The sequence below is a fragment of the Hyaena hyaena genome, unplaced genomic scaffold (assembly GCF_003009895.1).
Source record: "Hyaena hyaena isolate Hyena2069 unplaced genomic scaffold, ASM300989v1 scaffold_245, whole genome shotgun sequence".
Classification (NCBI taxonomy): Eukaryota; Metazoa; Chordata; class Mammalia; order Carnivora; family Hyaenidae; genus Hyaena; species Hyaena hyaena.
Window position 1 is genome coordinate 1,054,319 of NW_024080878.1, and position 17,976 is coordinate 1,072,294.

The following is a 17,976-nucleotide window of genomic DNA, read 5'->3' on the forward strand; positions in this document are numbered from 1 at the left end:
TGCTGTCATACATTGCTAGGCTCTGTCCTCCCCGAGGCATTAGTTCCATTTCCTGCTCAGCAGCTATTAATTTTTCTTTAACCGCAAAGTGTGTATAATAAGGCAAAGCCAGGGGCATCTGGGTGGCTCTGTTGGTTGAACGTCTGACTTTAGCTCAAGTCATGATCTCCTGGTTCATGGGTTAAAGCCCCATATTGGGCTCTATGCTGACAGCCCAGAGCCTGGAGCCTGCTTCTTCTTCTGTATGTTTTTCTCTCTCTGCCCCTCCCCTGCTCGTGCTCTCCCTCTCTCTCTTTCTCACGAATAAATATTTTTTAATTAAAAAAAAAAAAAGGCAAAGCCAGCACGAAAGATCATTTGAGGTAGGTTTATATTTCTGCTTTTTGCACTGTGTAGGGAAAAGACAGAAAACTCCAAACTGTACTTCAAAGTTATCCTGCAGTCCTAGTGTAGACTATAGGAGCAGAGGACGGTCCAGAATCAGGGGTTGGTAGCTCCTGGAACTACATGTACTAAAAGATTTCACAAGATTACACTATGGGAATTCTCCCTCCTCATTCTTTTGACTCTTTTTCCCTCCTGTCTCAGCAGTATATATCCAACCTAGCATGTTGCCTAGACCATAACAATGAATGATGAATGAATGAATGAGTGGTGTGTGTGTGTGTGTGTGTGTGTGTGTGTGTGTGTGTGTGTGTACATGATTCAGAGCCCTGCTGACAGTTTGAAAAGACCCAACTCAATGACTTCCTACCTGGTCATTAGTCATTAGGTCAGGCAGAGAGAAGGAAAAGATCTAAGCAGATACATTGTGAGGAATGTATTAAACAACATGCAGTTAGTCACAGCTCTGGTCCACAACATCTCACTGGTAACATTTTGCCTCGAATTGAAGTGGCCGTTTAAACTCCAAAGCAGGGGGATGATGGAGACACTGACCTATTCCATTTTACAACCACTAGGTGGCACCTGTTCTAGAAATTACAAAATGGCTTGTTCACAACTTGGAGCTCTGGTCAGCCTTGCATGAGACAAAATGTCACGTGTTGCTGGGTGGGTAGGGGAACTTGCCAGGGCCAGTGCTGCCAGGGTAGGCTTGAGGAACCAGTGCCCCGGAGAGGCCTGGATTCATGACTCCAATGATGAGCTCACTGTATCTAAAATAGCAACTCCCTCTCACCACCTACTCATCCTCTACCATTTCACCCTTCTTTGTTTCCTTTAAACAGTTATCACACTTGCCTTTGCTATTTATATTTGTTTATTTTCTATCTCTCTCCATTAGAATCTAAAGTCCACAAAAGCAAAGACTTTATTTTGCTCACTACAGTACCACCACCTCCTACAGTACGTAGTGTTTAGTAAGTGTGCAAGAAATATGTTGGATAAATGAATAAATGAGCAAACACATAACAAAGAATTATTAGTAACTCAGATCTGTAGTAGCATTCCCCTAGTGAGATACTCTGAAAACCAAATAATGCTAAGTTATTGTCATTGTTTGCAGTAGGTGAATTTGTGACCTTTTTATTCAGCTTTGAAAGCAGCCTGCCTGAGAAGTAGAATGGTTTCATTTTCTAAATCTATAAATCTATGTTGATCCTACTGTGTTTTCTGGAAAGTGATCCCTGCTGAGTAGTTAGGTCTTTGTGACCGTCTATCACATGAGCAGCCTTGCTGGGCCATCAGGCCCCTGAAGATGGTCTCCTGCAGGCTGATGAGGGAGAAGGAAGCAGGGAACCACAAATACTCAGGAAACCTAAGCTGGGTTCATAATCCCCTGGTTAGAAGATACCACAGAAAGGAAGCCTCACCATGGCTTCTTAGCTCCTATGGATGGGTCCCTAGTGGCCACACCTAGGGCCTGGAATCTGAGGATGGCTTGCCAAGCAAGGAGGCCATAGATAACAAACCTCCCTAAACTTGGTGAAAAACTGCTTTACTCCTCATCTAATCCATCTGCCTCCCAAATACTGGCTGAGAGTGATAGGACTCATCCCACTGCGTGAAAGGAAGCAGAGATGCTGACGGCCCTAGGAAGAGGCATCCCTTCTGGACTGAGGAGAGACTGGAGGCTGGGCTTAGTGTGGGTGCACTTTCCCAGCACACTGGCCCACCCACTATAGCAGCCAACAGCCCTGATGCTCTGCCCACAAAGATCTGCCTGAGGACAAGTGAGTCCTTGCTTTGTGCTGTGCGGCTGCAGTCTCTCCCAAATTACCACATGACAACTTTAACATCACCTGCAAACCTAAATCCAGTGAATGCCTATAGACAACACACTTAACAGCTCAGAGAATGATTCAGAGGAAGCAATTTTCCACAGTGAAGATAATCATCTGGTAGTGTGAGAAGGCAAACACTCTTTTATTAGCACTGGAAACTCAAGGGAAACGTTACTAAATCCACAAATGCAGTACTTGAGTAAATGGCTCAAGAACAATATCCACAGCTGGAAGGAAGGCCTTGTACAGATTCCACTTCCACTCAGGGTCCTCCCACAGAGCAAATGCTCTTGGAGGGCAGGGGAAACAGCTCTGACCTCTTCCTGTTTACTTAACAAGCAGTTCCTCCAAGTCTTGGTCCTGTGCCCATACAGGGAGTCCCAGAATTCAGAGCTCCCTGGTCTTCTTTATGTACACATTTTCCCCAGTGACCTCAACCTCATGTCTCATGTCTTTATTCTGTGACATTAAAATTCATATTCCAGCACTGACCTCTCCTGAGGCTTCATAGAATCAATTGCCTATCTGAAGTCTGAGTGTGGATTCCTAAACAGGTACCTCATACTTGGTACGAGTGGCCCAAACTGAGCTCTTGGTCATTTCTCCTTTTCCAGTATCTTATTATTGCATAAGAAATCACCCCCAAACCTAGTGACCGGAAACAATAATAATCATTGATTTTGCTCATGAGTCTGCAGCTTTGGTACGGCTCAACAGGAACTGCTCTGTGAAGCACTAGCTAGGACAGCTTGACTTGCTGGGCCATCAGGCCCCTGAAGAATTCACTCCCACAATGACTCACTCACATAGTTTTACTCGCTGTCACCTGGGAGCTCAGCTGGACAATGGGTTGGGGTCCGTGGTTCCTCTCCGCATGGCTGCTCCATAGACTGCAGGGACTGAGTTCTCGCTGTGAGCAAAAGAAGTGGAAAATGCCAGTGTCTGAAGTCCTGGGCCCGGGAACTGGTAAAATGTTATTTCTGCTGAACTATATTGGGGAAGCAGTCCCAGAGCTCAAATTTAAGGGGAGGGGTAAAAGACCACCAACTTTCCATGGAAGGAGCATCAAAGAATTTGTGGACATGCTGTAAAACCATCACATGTCCCAGACTCTCTCTTCCTATGGTCTCCTCCAGCTACCGGTTGCTCAGCTAACAGGAGGCCTCTTTGGCTGCTGCCTTTCCCTTCCTCTCCATCCAATTCGCATGCAAGTTCTGGACTCCGCCCCAGGCATGTCCAGAAACTATTCTTGCATCTCCACTTCAACAGTCTGAACCCAGACAAACCTCCTCTGCTTAAACTCCTCTAAAAGCTTCACAACACATTCAGAATTAAACCCGAACCCCTCATTCTGGATTCCAAAGCTTGACGTGGTCTGGCCCCTGTCCAGTCCCCTGGCCTCACCTCATCCCACTTGCTTCCTCACTGGACTGTGAACCCCACACATCCTGGCTTCTGCCCGTCAGCCTTTGCACTTGGCTTCCCTCTCTCTGGAGTGCTCTTTGCCCTGACTGTTCCTGTCCCAAGACTGGTTCCTTCTGGCTGTTTTCAGTTTGAAATGTCATTTCCCCAGAAAGGCCATCCACAATCCATAATTCTAAAGCAGTGACACAGTCATGTGTCACATTAACCTACCATATAACACTTAATGCTAGCTGATGCTTTTCGTGGTGATTTGTTTGTTCATTGACTATCTCCCCCCTCTAAAATGTAAGTCCTGTGAGGGCAAGGACCCCGTCTACCTTGTCACTGGGCATCCCCAGGGCCTAGAACAGTGCCTGGCACAGAGCAGATGCTCAATAAATGTTGACTGATTTAGTAGGTAGCAACAGTGGCCTCAGGCAGCCAGCCTTCCACGGCATCTCTCAGGGTGGTTGATGGGGATAGACAGGAAGCTCAGGGGGGCCTCCGTCGCTCATGCTTATTCCAGGAGCACAGCTCTGGTGCCTGGGCCTGCTCCTGGAGGGTGCCTCACAGAGACCAGGTTAATGCGGCCTCCTTCCAGCCCCCAGTGCACTTCCATCCCTAGCCTTCCTGTGACATCAGCAATACAGCATTGCACAGTCACAAGCACAGAGTTACTAACGTGCTTAGGACAGGACAGCACAGTTCAGCTCATCCCACCTCCACATGGGTCAGATCACTGACTCAGGTTATATTTGAATTTTCGTCTTATGATTAGACTCAGAAATGTAGATAACATTCTAGCATGGTAAACTCCATGCTTACAGTGATGATGGTTCTAAAAATATGAAGATATTCACATTTTTTTAAAAGAAATTTGGAAATGGGTATTTAGGATCCATGCAAATAAAGAAGAAAATTTTGACTAGGCTGTTTTTTTTAAATCAATGTTATGAGTATGTTAAAAAAAAAACGAGGGGAAAAGAAAGCTCACCAATAGGCTCTGTTTTCTTTAAAAATATTTGCTAACCATTTTTTAGTACTTTTGTGTACAGAGTTAGTTTGTTACTAAAGTAACAAAACACTATAGGTATGTGTAGTTCAGCCCGTTCATTAGGGAAATGGCAGCTTGTTTGATAGGATTCTTTTTTTATTCACTATAAAGAGATTTTTGTCTATGGATTTAAATTTTTACAAATTAAATAATGTTGAAAATTCTTCAGGATTCTGTGGTAGAAAATGTGAGGCCCCACTGTGCCAACCAAATGTGATTCTGCAGTACCTGGAGACGAGGATTTGTGCAGCTGCCCCTCGCAGTGGTGTGAAGACTAAGAGAATGAGCCCACCCTTAGTGGTGTCGCTCAAGTCCTCAGAGCTGTGGCAGTGCCTGACCTTGGAGAGTGGGCAAGGAAGGCAAACATGACCGTCTGGCTGCACAGCAGCCTACCTGGCCCTCAGACAGCTGTGGAGACAAGGCCAGTGGGAAGTAGCACCCTTGGCAGTAGTGACTCAGGGTCTGTGAAATCTCCTTTTCATAACAGTGAGATCTGCCAAGGAGATCATACCCGGTCTGAACTCGCCAGGCCCTAAGTCAGGGCCCAGGAGAGCACAGCCGAAGGTGCTAAAACTAGCACTGTGCATTTGCTGCAGCTGGCCACTAGGAAGGCCGTCTATAGATCCACATTATTATGCCTGTGGAACTGCTTAGTTCTTATCTTTTTATTTCTAATTCTTTCTGCTTTAAGTATTTTTTTTTTTTTAATGATCCATGCTCAGAACCCATGGTCCGGGGATCAAACTCAGGTCACACAGGCTGGAAAAGGCTACACGGAAACAGAATCCTCCCAGGTCTCAGATGGGTGCATGGTGCCTGAAGGGCTCTCCCACCCTCCCTTCCTCCTTTCCTTCTCTGCCTGGTCACAGCATGGGTGCAGACGGCTCCCTTAGGGAGGGCTGGGCAGGAGGAAGCTGAAGTTTCAGATAAGGCAGCACCTTCTGTGGGCTCCTTTCCACCACGGCCTGCTTGAGGAGGAGTGAGAACTAGGAAGGAACTAGGTAGGACAGGTGAGTCTCACCTGAGCTGACTTAAGTCCAGCTCAGCCAGCCCTTGATGTCTCTGACACATTGCTCACATCAGTGAGAGGTGGTGGGACTCACTGCCATTCACAGCCCATGTCCACAATGCTGGGAAAGAAAAACCAAGTTCAATTTACCAAAATATCTGTATTATCTATAAAAATTGAACTCTAATGAGTCGATGCTACTGGAGGCAGCGATATCTGACCATGTTGGCTGCACAAAGTCCCGCCAGCCCACAGACAGAACATGGCACTGAGTGGCACGTGGACCGGCTCATTTGTAAGGCCTCAAGAACCTGGACACTTTGGAACGTAGCAGTCGGATGAAGGATCTTGGAAACATCTCCCGGGATTCCTGGGCTGTGTACTTGAAATAGTTCTGGGGGTGGGCCAGGACATCAAACAGAGCCTTGATCAGCTTCTTATCCTAAAAAGAACATAAGTTTTGTTACTGGGCCAAAATACTTAAACATCCCAACATTTTGCCAATGGAATTATAATGCCCCAGTGTGGGCAGTAGGTTGATAAGCTGAGAAACACTTTGTGAAAATTGTTCTCTCTGATTTTTATCTCTTCTCCAGTTTTTATTTCCCCTAAATATCTGCAAAAAAACCATGTATTACTTTTATAAAGGAAAGTTTAATATATAAAAAATGGTTTTCTTTTTCTAAACCAGATGAGATGCAACATCGGAATCTGGGGAATATGGCAAGTGTCTGATAAGTACTTATAAGCATCTAAAATTTGGTGAATGTTAGGCTTGAAGGAGAAACAAGGAGCCACTGATCTTCAATTATGTAGAGAGTGAACATGGAACCAATTTGCCACGGTCTTGGATTTATGGTAAGCAAGTTTCCCACTGTTCCTCCACACTTTTCCAAATTAAAAAAAAAACAAAACCAAAAACCCAATTTTACTTGACAACACTGAATAAAGCTATTTGAATATTTTTTTTTAATTAAGTCTGGTGAAGATATGAAACTGACCTTAGCCCGAAGCAGGCGTGGTGTCTGAAACGTGGCAACATGGACCAAAAGAAAACCTTCCTGCAGTGGTGCCTGGGGGCTCCAGGGTGACTGCAGTGTCCACCTTCGCTATGTACTCACCTTAAGTATTTCCTGATGGTTCTCAGATGCATAGAGCCTGCCATCTCGAACTATATCTTCAATCAGTTCCTGGTAGTCCTCTGTTGGAAGAAAGGACATGATTGACATTTATGGGGTTTAGTTACTTCCAAACTCAGTCTTTCTTTCATTTTTTAATAAGGCTCTGAGAAATGCCTGTTCTGCAGCTGCTATCAGAACAATGACCACTGTGATACTGAGAAGGTGATCCAAAGAGAACGTCCATAGACTCCCACCACCACATCCTCTCACCTTCCAGCCTCTGCACCCAGCTTTTCTGTTCCATCCTCCCTCAAATAAACCCTCTGTGCATCCCGTCAACATCTTTCCTCTGCTTTGTCCCCTGGCTCCATCTTCTCTCACAAAGTCAAGGGCATTGTTCTGGTAATTCTGCCATTTCTCTCCTACACGATGACATTTTCTCTCTCTATTGGGCCTTCCCATCATCATGTAAACACACTATTATGTCTCTGATCCCAAAAAAGTCCCTCCCTTGACCTCAATTCTCCCTCAGCTTCCATCCTACATTTCTGCCATCTTTATCACAAAACTCCTCGAAAGAACTGTCAACACTCACTGTCTCTAGTCACCTCTCCTCCTCCACCTACTTCTTCACTCAGCTTCCAGAATACTATGCTCTCTGGTTTTCCTCCTACCCCATTGGTCACTTTGTCTGAGGTTCCTTTGCTATTCTTCCTCCTCTCCCTGACCTTTTACTATGGGAGGGTCCCAGGGTTCAGAGCTTGGTTCTCATCCCTTCTGTTTATACTTGCTCCCTGGTGAACTCACCAGCCTCAGGGCTTTTCTCTCCTTTTCTCCTTTTCTCCCCTCTGTCTTCCCTTTTTTCTCTCTGCCCTTGTACTATGTAAAACAATCAAGTTTCTTAGTACCAAAGCAAGACTCTTCTTTCTTTCTTTTTCTTTCTTTCTTTCTTTCTTTCTTTCTTTCTTTCTTTCTGGATGGGGCTGGGGGTGGGGAGAATTTCATTCATTAAAGAGAAAAGAAAGCTACGATCATTTTCTTATTAATAATTTTTGGTGCTGATGTACACAGTAAATGTAGTACATACTGTAAGCTGTTTCCAAATCTAAATCCCCACCTTTCAAAGTCTAGCCTATTTCCTAGTCATAATTCAAACCAAGCACACGCAAAACACAATCTTTTCCAAATTCCAGGCTGAAAAGAATGCCTCTTTGTATGCATATCGTGTACAAACAAAACCAAACAAATCATAAGAACATCACTGGAACTGTGTGGAAAGAATTCTTGAAAAAGTTTCTCCTAGTCAAGTGACGGTAAATGAAAATTTATTCACTATTTATTAACTATTGTATAGTTCTCATGATTACTAATTTAATACAGGTACAACCTCACTGGAACTCTATTCATGTGGCATCTTCCTTCTTATCTTTTTGTTTTAGTGAATATACTATGAGTAAGAGTACATGCTGTTTATCTTGAATCTCTTGAATCTGCAGATTCTCTTCCTCAGAGAACTAGCTCCTTTTGGTGATGGTGTTCACCACCAGGAGGATAAGTTGCTGTGTGATGTTCTAGTGTAAGACAGAACAGAAGCACTGCTTGCCACCATGCCAAATGCTCCCAGGCTGCTGTCTTTTTTAATTTGTATTTTTTAAATGTTTATTTATTTATTTTGAGAGAGCATGCAAGTTGAGGAGGGACAGAGAGAGAGACAGAGGATCCAAAGCAGGCTCTGTGCTGTCAACACAGAGCCTGATGCGGGGCTCGAACTCATGAACCATGAAATCTTTACCTGAGCCAAAGTCAGATGCCCAACCAACTGAGCCATCCAGGCACCACAGACTGCTGTCTCTTAAAAATAGTCCCTCCACTATTAAGAACTACCATGTTTCACCCCTTGCTACAACTGTCATAAGAAAAGTAGTCAAGAGTCATAGGTAATAGCTCAGGTCCTAGAGTCTCAAAAATCTCTGCCACTTTGTCCTCATGTGACCTCAGGCCAGTTGGTCTAAGTTAATCTCTAAGCCTGAGTGGCCTTGTCCATAGGCTCAGGAAAGAATTGTGTCTATGGCAATTGTGAGGGCTGTGCAGGAATCCTCAGGATTCCATGTAATGAAAGTCATGGTCATATTTAGTAGTATTTATTGAGCATTTACTATGTGCCAGGCACTGCACCAGATCCTTTATGGATTATCCCATTGGACTCTCATGTTAGGTCGAATGATTATCCTCATTTACACATTAAGAACATGATGCTTAATGATGGTAAGCAACACACACAAAGTCACTGAAGAGATTAGGTCGAGGCTGGCCCATGTTCTCCACTAAGCCATGCTCACTTTTATTTATTTTCTAAAACATTTTTTCATCCCTGTAGTCAGTATCCCCAAAGTCTGTTTAAATTTGGCACTTGTGAGTCAGCAGTGTCCTTTCTTCTTTATGAGCATGTGTGCTTGTTGGCAATCTACCGGCGGGCCCAGAAGTTGGTTCTATTGAAAACAGAGCAGCTCCTTGGGCGTGACACAGCCCAAGCTTCACAGCGCTTACCGTCGTATGTCACATACGGGACCTGGAACCCTCTGGCACTGTTCCCTTCATTGGACTTAAACTGAATCCACAGCTTCTTTGACCTGGAGGTGAAGGCGATGGGGCGTTCGTAAGTCTGACACGTTTCATATGTCGTCACAGAATTGGATGAAGCTGCCAAGGGAAGTTACAGGAGGACAGGGTTCAGGAATCAGCCTGAGCAGCAGACAGTGAACACTCATCTTTTCAAATACACCAGAAAACAAGTTATGCTCCAGAGTTCTTTTGGGCCCAGCTTTGACATCATAGGAGCCAAAGTCCTGGGAATGGAGCAGACTCCACTGCTGATTGCAGGCCCGCAGGGAAGGCTAACTGAAAGGCCCATGGCTAGGCAAACAGCGGCAGCCCAGGCCACGGCACCCACTGCAAGGGGTTGAGGAGAGGCCATCCAATTCCACAGCTAGCTGCTGTCGTCCAGTCATAATCACCACCAATCCTCACATGCTTCCTGAGACCAGGTGGTGCGCTATGCACTTTATGGACTTTATCTCACTTAATCCTCCAAAAACCATAGGAAGCTGGTGCAGTTGTTAACTCATTTACAGAGAGTTTAAGCACTTGCCCAGGCTCACAGAGCCAGTATGTCGATAAGTCAGGATTCAAATCCACACCTGACTTCAGACACTGTAACCACTAATAAGAGTGGGAAACATAGTGGTTCTATGTGTCATTATTATTCTAAGTGCTTTATTATGAAGTCATTTATTCCTCATGATAACTCAATGAGGTAGCAATTATTATTATCCCCTTTTAACAGATGAGGAAACAGAGTCACAGAAAGATCCAGAATGTATGTCCAAATCCCATAAGTAACAAGAGGTGAAGCTAGGTTCAGATCTAAGCAGTCTGGCTGATGAGTTCACTTACTACAGTGCCTTGAAGTTGTGTTGGTGGCAGTGTCCCTTACTGGGCACTGGTCATACATCGGGATCAGAGGAGGGTCCCTCCTGGCTGGACTATGACCTTAGCCTAGGTCAGTCCCAGCCACAAGTGGCTTCCCACGGTGAAACAAGTGTCTGGGGCCAGCCTCCATGAGCTTCACTGACTCTGTGACACGGTGGAAGAGGGTCCCCAGTGAGCCCAAAGGGGAAGACTGACCTGCAGAATCACTACCTCTGGGATACAGCAAGAGGCCTCAAGGTGGGTTTTTGTCTAAATTTTGTTTCTTGGAAAACACTATAAACTCATGTCCCATCTCTGTTCTAATACAGAGGTGACACTCTAGGCTTGCTGCTCACGTTTAAAGCTGGGGAGCATGCCAGCAGGCTTCCACGCTGGCCTTAGAGGGGAGGCAAGCACAGGGAGGGGACGCACAGGTTTTCCGCATCACCAGGTAGTCTCCACAGTCGTCTTCTATGGGCAGAAAGATCTCAGGGACCACAATCAAGATTCGGCGCTTGGGTGGTGGGTTGATGGTCCATGTACACTCCGTGTTGGCTGGGTAATTGCCTGGGTAGTTTGGGGATTCAATGTATCCAGTGAAATCTCCCAACTCCCCTCCACATCTTCTGTCTGGAAGAAAAAATGCCATGAGTTATGAAGGCACAGCACTGTTGTCACTCTGTCATGGCCACCAGCAGCTCAGCTGAGAACCACTGTGTCCCTCTTGCCACCGAGCAATGGCACCATCCCAGGAATTAGTGTGTCCTACAATGCCTAGGGTCTCCCATGGGAGCCCAACTACACTAGCTCCCCACACAGAGCTCACCCCACTGAGTTCCCCTCTGAGTTGCCATTTTCTCTTTAACTTGAAGGTGCTCGATATCAGAAGAAGGCATTCGTGAAACAAAGGGTGAGTTTAGTTTTCAATAATTTGCTTACAAAGTCTAGGTGCCAGGGGAACCCATTACACAGAACTTCTAGGTCTTTCAAAATATGGAGAAAAATAGCACTGCTATGAATATACCCAAGGGATATAGGAGTGCTGATGCATAGGGGCACATGTACCCCAATGTTCATAACAGCACTTTCAACAATAGCCAAATCATGGAAAGAGCCCAAGGGTCCATCAACTGATGAATGGATCAAGAAGATGTAGTTCAGGGGCGCCTGGGTGGCTCAGTCGGTTAAGCGTCCGACTTTGGCTCAGGACATGATCTCGTGGTTTGTGGATTCGAGCCCCGCGTCGGGGTCTGTGCTGACCACTAGCTCAGAGCCTGGAGCCTGTTTCGGATTCTGTGTCTCCCTCTCTCTCTGACCCTCCCCTGCTCATGCTCTCTCTCTCTCTCTCAGAAAAAAACAACACATTAAAAAAGAAAAAAGAAGATGTGGTTCATCTGTACAATGCAGTACTACATGACAATGAGAAAGAATGAAATCTGGCCATGTGTAGCAACATGGATGGAACTTGAGGGTGTGATGCTGAGCGAAATAAGTCAGGCAGAGGACGACAGATACCACATGTTTGCACGTATAGGTGGATTAGGAGGAACTTAATGGAGGACCGTGGGGGAGGAGAAGGGGTAAAATAGTTGGGGAGAGGGAGGGAGGCAAACCATGAGAGACTCTTGAATGCTGAGAACAAACTGAGAACAAACTCTTGAATGCTGATGGGGGTGGGGGAGAGGGGAAGGGAGGTGATGGGCATGGAGGAGGGCACTTGTTGGGATGAGCACTGGGTGTTATATGGAAACCAACTTGACAATAAACTATTTAAGAAAAAAAAAAGAAATCAAAACCTTAAAGAAAAAACAAAGTTTCACAAAAAATGTAATTTAGAACAAAGTAGTGAAGTGAAGTTGAAATCGTACTTAATCTAGCCTGGTGGGTTAATGAAATCAAACTTTGGATGACAAATAGCATATTAAGGTAAAACCAAGTCTTGAATCTATACTTACTTCAATGTACAGGTTATGACATTCTATGGGTTACATCTAAATACATAGGGAAGAGAACACTTAAGTTTCATATAGAGATAGGTGATATTACTCCCCTGGAAGTGGAACTTTGAAATAGAAGCAACTTAAAATAAGCAGTGATGAACAATTCCAATGTACTTTTATTTGACACGGGGGCTCATGAAGGGGAGAAATTGTACTCAAGTTTGAACTGCCCACCAAACCCTTCCTCACATACAAAATCAACTTTTCGTTTTTGTTTGATAATACATAAAATTCTTCATAAAAACAAAAAAAAATAGGGAGAACAGAGCTGACTGCTAAGTAGAGGATATATGAGCCTTTCTTAGAGGTCTTGATGAATTCATGATAGTCATATTCTTTCTCTTTTCTTTCTGGTCAAGACCACATTTTAGTTTTGGTCCAGAAGAAAATTCCAATTAGGTCTCAGTCAGTATGGGGCTTGCTGGATACTCACCTCTGGGAGCAAAGGTCATGCGCGCGTGCGCGCGCACACACACCTCAGCCATATCAGTATTCATTGAATCTCCATTCATCCAAAAAATGTTGGCAAAAGCTCTGGGAGCTCAGAAATGAGAAAGACACAGTCCTTGCCCTCAGGAGCTTATTGTATAAAACTGTTAGGTGCACCTGTGCAGGAGAGGATGTTGAAGGGACTATCTTTTTCCTTTCTAATTGTAACTGGGAATTATTTTATTTTTTTAATGTTTATTTATTTTTGAGAGAGAATGTGTGAGTGGGGGAAGGGCAGAGAGAGAAAGAGATAGAGGATCCAAAGCAGGTTCCACGCTGTCAGTAGAGAACCTGATGTGGGGCTTGCATCCATGAACAGTGAGATCATGACCTGAGCCAAAGTCAGACACTCAATGGACTGAGCCATCCAGGCGCCCTGTAAACTGTGAATTATTGCTTCCAGTAGGAAAAATGTTTTCTTGGAAGGGGGTGGAGTAAAGAGAGCCATGGAGTTGAGGACTCAGCTTCAAGTCTGAAGGACCACCTGAAGATCTGTGCCATGTGGCTCCTAAGGGCCAACAAAGAGCTGGGGATGGGAGGACAAGGAAACAGATTTTGTCTGGGTAAAGGGAATAATTTTCTAACACTGTTAACCTCAATACCAAACTCCTCCAATTTGGGGAGGCCTCCTTGCTCCCCTCCCTATACCACTGTGTTAACGACAAGGAGTTAGCTGAGATTTACTTCTGACTTTTCCTGGAGAATTTTACATAATGGTTAAAAACCCAACCCAGCTAAACATACAGCAAGTCCTTGAATGATCTGCTCCCCACTCCTACAGAATACAAGTAAAATTCCTTTGTGTGGCATTCAAGGCTTTCCTTCTTGCTCTGCCTCAGATTCTGCTCAGACATTCCATAATCCAGGTCCAGGGGGGTCTCTCAAAAAGCCTTTCATTTTTCTGAGTCTGTGCTTCCTCCTAGCTGTCGTCTTGGGTATAAGGCTCTTTCTCCTGCTCTCCTCCCACGCTCTCCACCTAAACCTCCTCATGCCTTCCAGAAGCCTTCCCTCATCTCTTTAGACAGAGTTAATTGCTCTTTCCTCTGTAGTCCTACTGCATGTGCTACCTGCAGGGCCAGGCACTTATTCTTCTTGGAGGGCCTGGCACATGACAGGTCCTCAAACAATGTTTGCCGAACTGAAACTTAGCCTGTGGGAGGAAATTTCAGCAAGTATAGCCTGTCAATGTGCCCAGAGAAGTAGCCAGGATCAACACAGGTAAGTACCTGGGAACCAAGCCCGGCTCTCCTTAGCACCGACCTGCAGTATGTGAGCTGGGCTGACCATGTCCTCATGGTTCTCAAGGCCCCTGGGACCCCTGCACCAACCCCCCACCCCAGGTGGACCCAGGCACGTCCCTCTTGGTCAAGACTGTGAAAGCCTTACAGAGACCTACCTTTACACTGAGTTATGTTTGTGGAGCCATCAAAGTCAGTGGTAGTATTTCCTGGGCAAGAGACACAGTTATTTTTTCCAAATTCAGGTTGATATGTTCCTGCTTGGCAACGAATACATCGGTGAGTGGTGGTGTTGTAGAAATGTCCGGGTGAACATTGAACTGTGAGGTCGGGGGGAGGGTGGAGAGAATGAAAAAAAAGCAACAACTGTATTTTCATCAACTGTCATGTAAAAGTTTTCACAGTTCATGAAATAAATCCGTATGCTCAAATGAAGTACTGCTTTCCTACTAATCTGGGGCTAATCAACACTTAATTCCCTAAATAGCCAGCTTGGGTGGGACCTGTGACTCATGACACTCACACACAAAGGGATCAAAGTATGGGTGTATCTTCAAAGAGTTTACAGTTCATGCAGAGTCAGGCATAAATGAGCACAGCCTAGTTCTCATGCAGAGCATGCTTGTGAGCTATGAGGGTGCCTAACCGATGCCAGGTCCTGGGAGAGGTGGCAGTGGGGCTCTGGGGAAAGGCAGAACCTATATGAGAGGGGAGCCCTAGGGAGAGGGTACTGAGAGGGAGGAAGGCCAGAAAGAAGGAGCCAAGAACCTGTTGCAAAAACCTGCTTACTTCTCACAGACCAGTCAGCCCTGTCTGAAGGGGCCCAGGTAGCTAGGGGAGATCACATCTAAGAAGTTTCTTGCTGGGACGCCTGGGTGGCTAAGTTGGTTAAGTGACTGACTTCGGCTCCGGTCATGATCTCACAGTTCTGTGAGTTAGAGTCCCGCGTCAGGCTTTGTGCTGGCAGCTCAGAGCCTGGAGCCTGCTTCAGATTCTGTGTCTCCCTCTTTCTCTGCTCCTCCCCAATCATGTTCTCTCTCTCCCTCTCTCTCTCAAAAATAAACAAACTAAAAAAATTTTTTTATATTTTAGAAAAAGAAGAAGAAGTTTCCTGCTCCCTGTACAGCCTGCAGGAGTGGATGGCATTGGGACCTGACCACCCAGCCACTGGGACACCACACAAGGCACCTCTGAGCTGGGCTTGATAGGAATTTTACCAGACTCCCATGGTTCTCAAAAGGGAAATTCGGTTCTGGAAAAAGGCAAGCTGCCAGTCCTCACCTCTGGTTTCACAGTCCTGGAAGGAAGTGGCCCCCAAATGTTTGGTAGGGAGGCCTCCTCCACACGGGAAGCAGGAAGTACGGCCGGCCTCGGGCTGGAATGTGCCCAGGGCACAGAGCTGGCAGGGTGCAAAACCATCTGCAGAATATTCACCAGGTTGGCACAGACCTGGGGAAACCAATGACCCTAAGTGAGCAAGGCCCCCTGGGCACACCTTTTCCCATCTCTTTGTAGATGAGCTTGGTCAGACCTGTCCACCCTGGGCTGACCTGATCTCCCACATCCATGAGAGGAGCCCTGTCCTGTTCTGCCAGTGACCTCGAGTAGGTGGCATGTGAGTGCCTGATGTTTACACACAGGGGTACAAAGTACAGTGCAAAGACAGAGACCAAGGAGCCAAGTGTTAACTGCTTCCAAAGTATGGAGCAGGCCTGGGTTTGCTTAAGGCTTAGGACTACACAGTTCCCAGACAGCGCCTGCAATGCAGGGACCTCCAGAAAGGGCTCTCTGCTCTGGAATCATGCTGGTAATCCGACCTAGAAGTACACTCTTACCCAGCTGACTACATCCTAATGATATAAAGACTCTTCCGATCATGAAAGAGTCTTCCTGTTTTATCAATTACATATACTAAGTTACATCTTACACTAGAGTGTGTCCCGGCCTCCCTCTACTAAATCCAACCAATTTAATCCACATGGATAGAGGGACCCTGTGGCATTGACTTTAAGTACCTAACTTAATTATTTTTTAAGTTTATGGCAAGAAACACAGACATAAACCAGAGGATTTCTAAAAGCACATATTCCTTAGGAATTAGCTTGTCATTTCCAAGATATTATGAAAATCTGTGGACTCTCGTACTGCTGATCATCTCTCCCTTACTAATTTTCATAGTCTTCTTTCTACCCATAAGTTATAGATGTAATGACACTTAATGAACACACGCCCAAGAGAAGAGTCTGGAATCTGTCAGACCTATGTTCTGAGGCCAAATCCTCCCTCTTTGGCTGTGTGACCTTCAGTGAGTCCCCTTAACCTCATAAAGTTGTTGTAGTGATATAACAAGCAGGGGAATAATTCATGTAATATACTTTGCATGATGCCTGGCATAGGTAAGTATTCAATAAATGTTAGCAATTACTATTATTATTACTAATAATATTACTTTAAATATATCTTAATGAGGTCACATACAAGTATAAATAGATGCTCCAAAGTACCTCCTTACCAACCTTACAGTTGGTCCTAGGATGTCATAAAAGGTCAAAGATATGGTAGGAGTCACACAGTTGGTCTGAAGCTCTGACTTTTAAACCCTTTGAAAGACCCCACAGCAGAGTCTGGAGTCATATAGGTGGGAACCAAAGCTGGTCCTGGGAGTCACTGGGAGGAGAGGCAGGGGCCACCTGCTCTCCACCGCAGACATCACCTACGAACTGCTGTGTCAGACCACACCTCCTATGTGAGCCCACAGAGCATCAATACAGCTGGCTCTCCTTCACATAATAAAAAGAAAGCATATGGGGTGCCTGGGTGGCTTAGTCGGTTAAGCGTCCGACTTTCGCTTAGGTCATGATCTCACGGTTCGTGGGTTCGAGCCCCGCGTTGGGCTCTGTGCTGACTGCCAGCTCGGAGCCTGGAGCCTATTTCGGAGTCTGTGTCTCCCCCTCTCTCTGACCCGCCCCTGCTCATGCTGTCTCTCTCTCTCTCCTAGAAATAAATAAAAATATTTAAAAAAATAAATAAATTTAAAAAAATAAAAGGAAGGCATTTATTAATAAAATAAATAGGAAATAGCCCACAAAATCTAAGTAAACTTGGCTCCAGAGTTAACATAAGGGACACCAAAAACTCTTCACGGAGTTTTAACAAAGTCGCCAGATGGGTACTCTTTAAAAATCAATAAGGTATGGGGGCGCCTGGGTGGCTTAGTCGGTTAAGCGTCCGACTTTCGCTTAGGTCATGATCTCGAGGTTGTGGGTTCGAGCCCCGCGTCGGGCTCTGTGCTGACTGCCAGCTCGGAGCCTGGAGCCTGTTTCAGTCTATGACTCCCTCTCTCTCTGACCCTCCCCTGCTCACGCTGTCTCTCTCTCTCTCTNTGAACACAAGCCTATGATACAATATGGCGAAGCCCTTGAGCAAATAGGAACCGTGAGCAGCCAGCGGGGTTAGCCCTCCCATAGCTTATTTTATAGAACCGAACTAAAAAAGACAATTCTAAAAACTATGTTGAGGGGCGCCTGGGTGGCTTAGTTGGTTAAGCATCCGACTTTCGCTTAGTCATGATCTCACGGTTCGTGGGTTCGAGCCCCGCCTCGGGCTCTGTGCTGACTGCCAGCTCAGAGCTTGGAGCCTGTTTCAGTCTATGACTCCCTCTCTCTCTGACCCTCCCCTGCTCACGCTGTCTCTCTCTCTCTCTCCTAGAAATAAATAAAACATTAAAAAAAAAAAATTTAAAAATCAATAAGGTATGAATTTGAGATTGAAGCTGGACAAATAATGAGAACCGCTTTCTCCATTGTAACACTACACACTGGGAGATCACTCAGGTCTCAAGATATATTTATTTATGTGAGTGAAGTGTGCATCAGCAACACTTACATCTTTTTTCCTGCTAATGCCTTCTATCAGCTCATTTGTTTGTTCCAGTGAGCATCAACCCAGCATGTGTTGGGCACCGAGGT

General features: G+C 45.5%; 1 protein-coding gene across 3 annotated transcripts in view; it reads right to left on the reverse strand.

The window, feature by feature from the left end:
* Positions 1 to 5,547: 5,547 nt before the first annotated feature.
* Positions 5,548 to 17,976, reverse strand: part of SCUBE2 (signal peptide, CUB domain and EGF like domain containing 2) — a 66,260-nt gene continuing 53,831 nt past the window's right edge. For 2 of the 3 annotated variants that reach the window (XM_039244584.1, XM_039244582.1), the window contains 6 exons: positions 15,290 to 15,457; positions 14,167 to 14,328; positions 10,714 to 10,911; positions 9,361 to 9,513; positions 6,814 to 6,893; positions 5,548 to 6,134 (listed from right to left, as the gene is read on the reverse strand). In XM_039244584.1, the coding sequence (XP_039100515.1) occupies positions 5,982 to 6,134; positions 6,814 to 6,893; positions 9,361 to 9,513; positions 10,714 to 10,911; positions 14,167 to 14,328; positions 15,290 to 15,457 (914 nt within the window). In that variant the 3' untranslated portion in view covers positions 5,548 to 5,981. The remainder of the gene's footprint in view (positions 6,135 to 6,813; positions 6,894 to 9,360; positions 9,514 to 10,713; positions 10,912 to 14,166; positions 14,329 to 15,289; positions 15,458 to 17,976) is intronic. The other variant, XM_039244583.1, reaches the window with a different exon arrangement.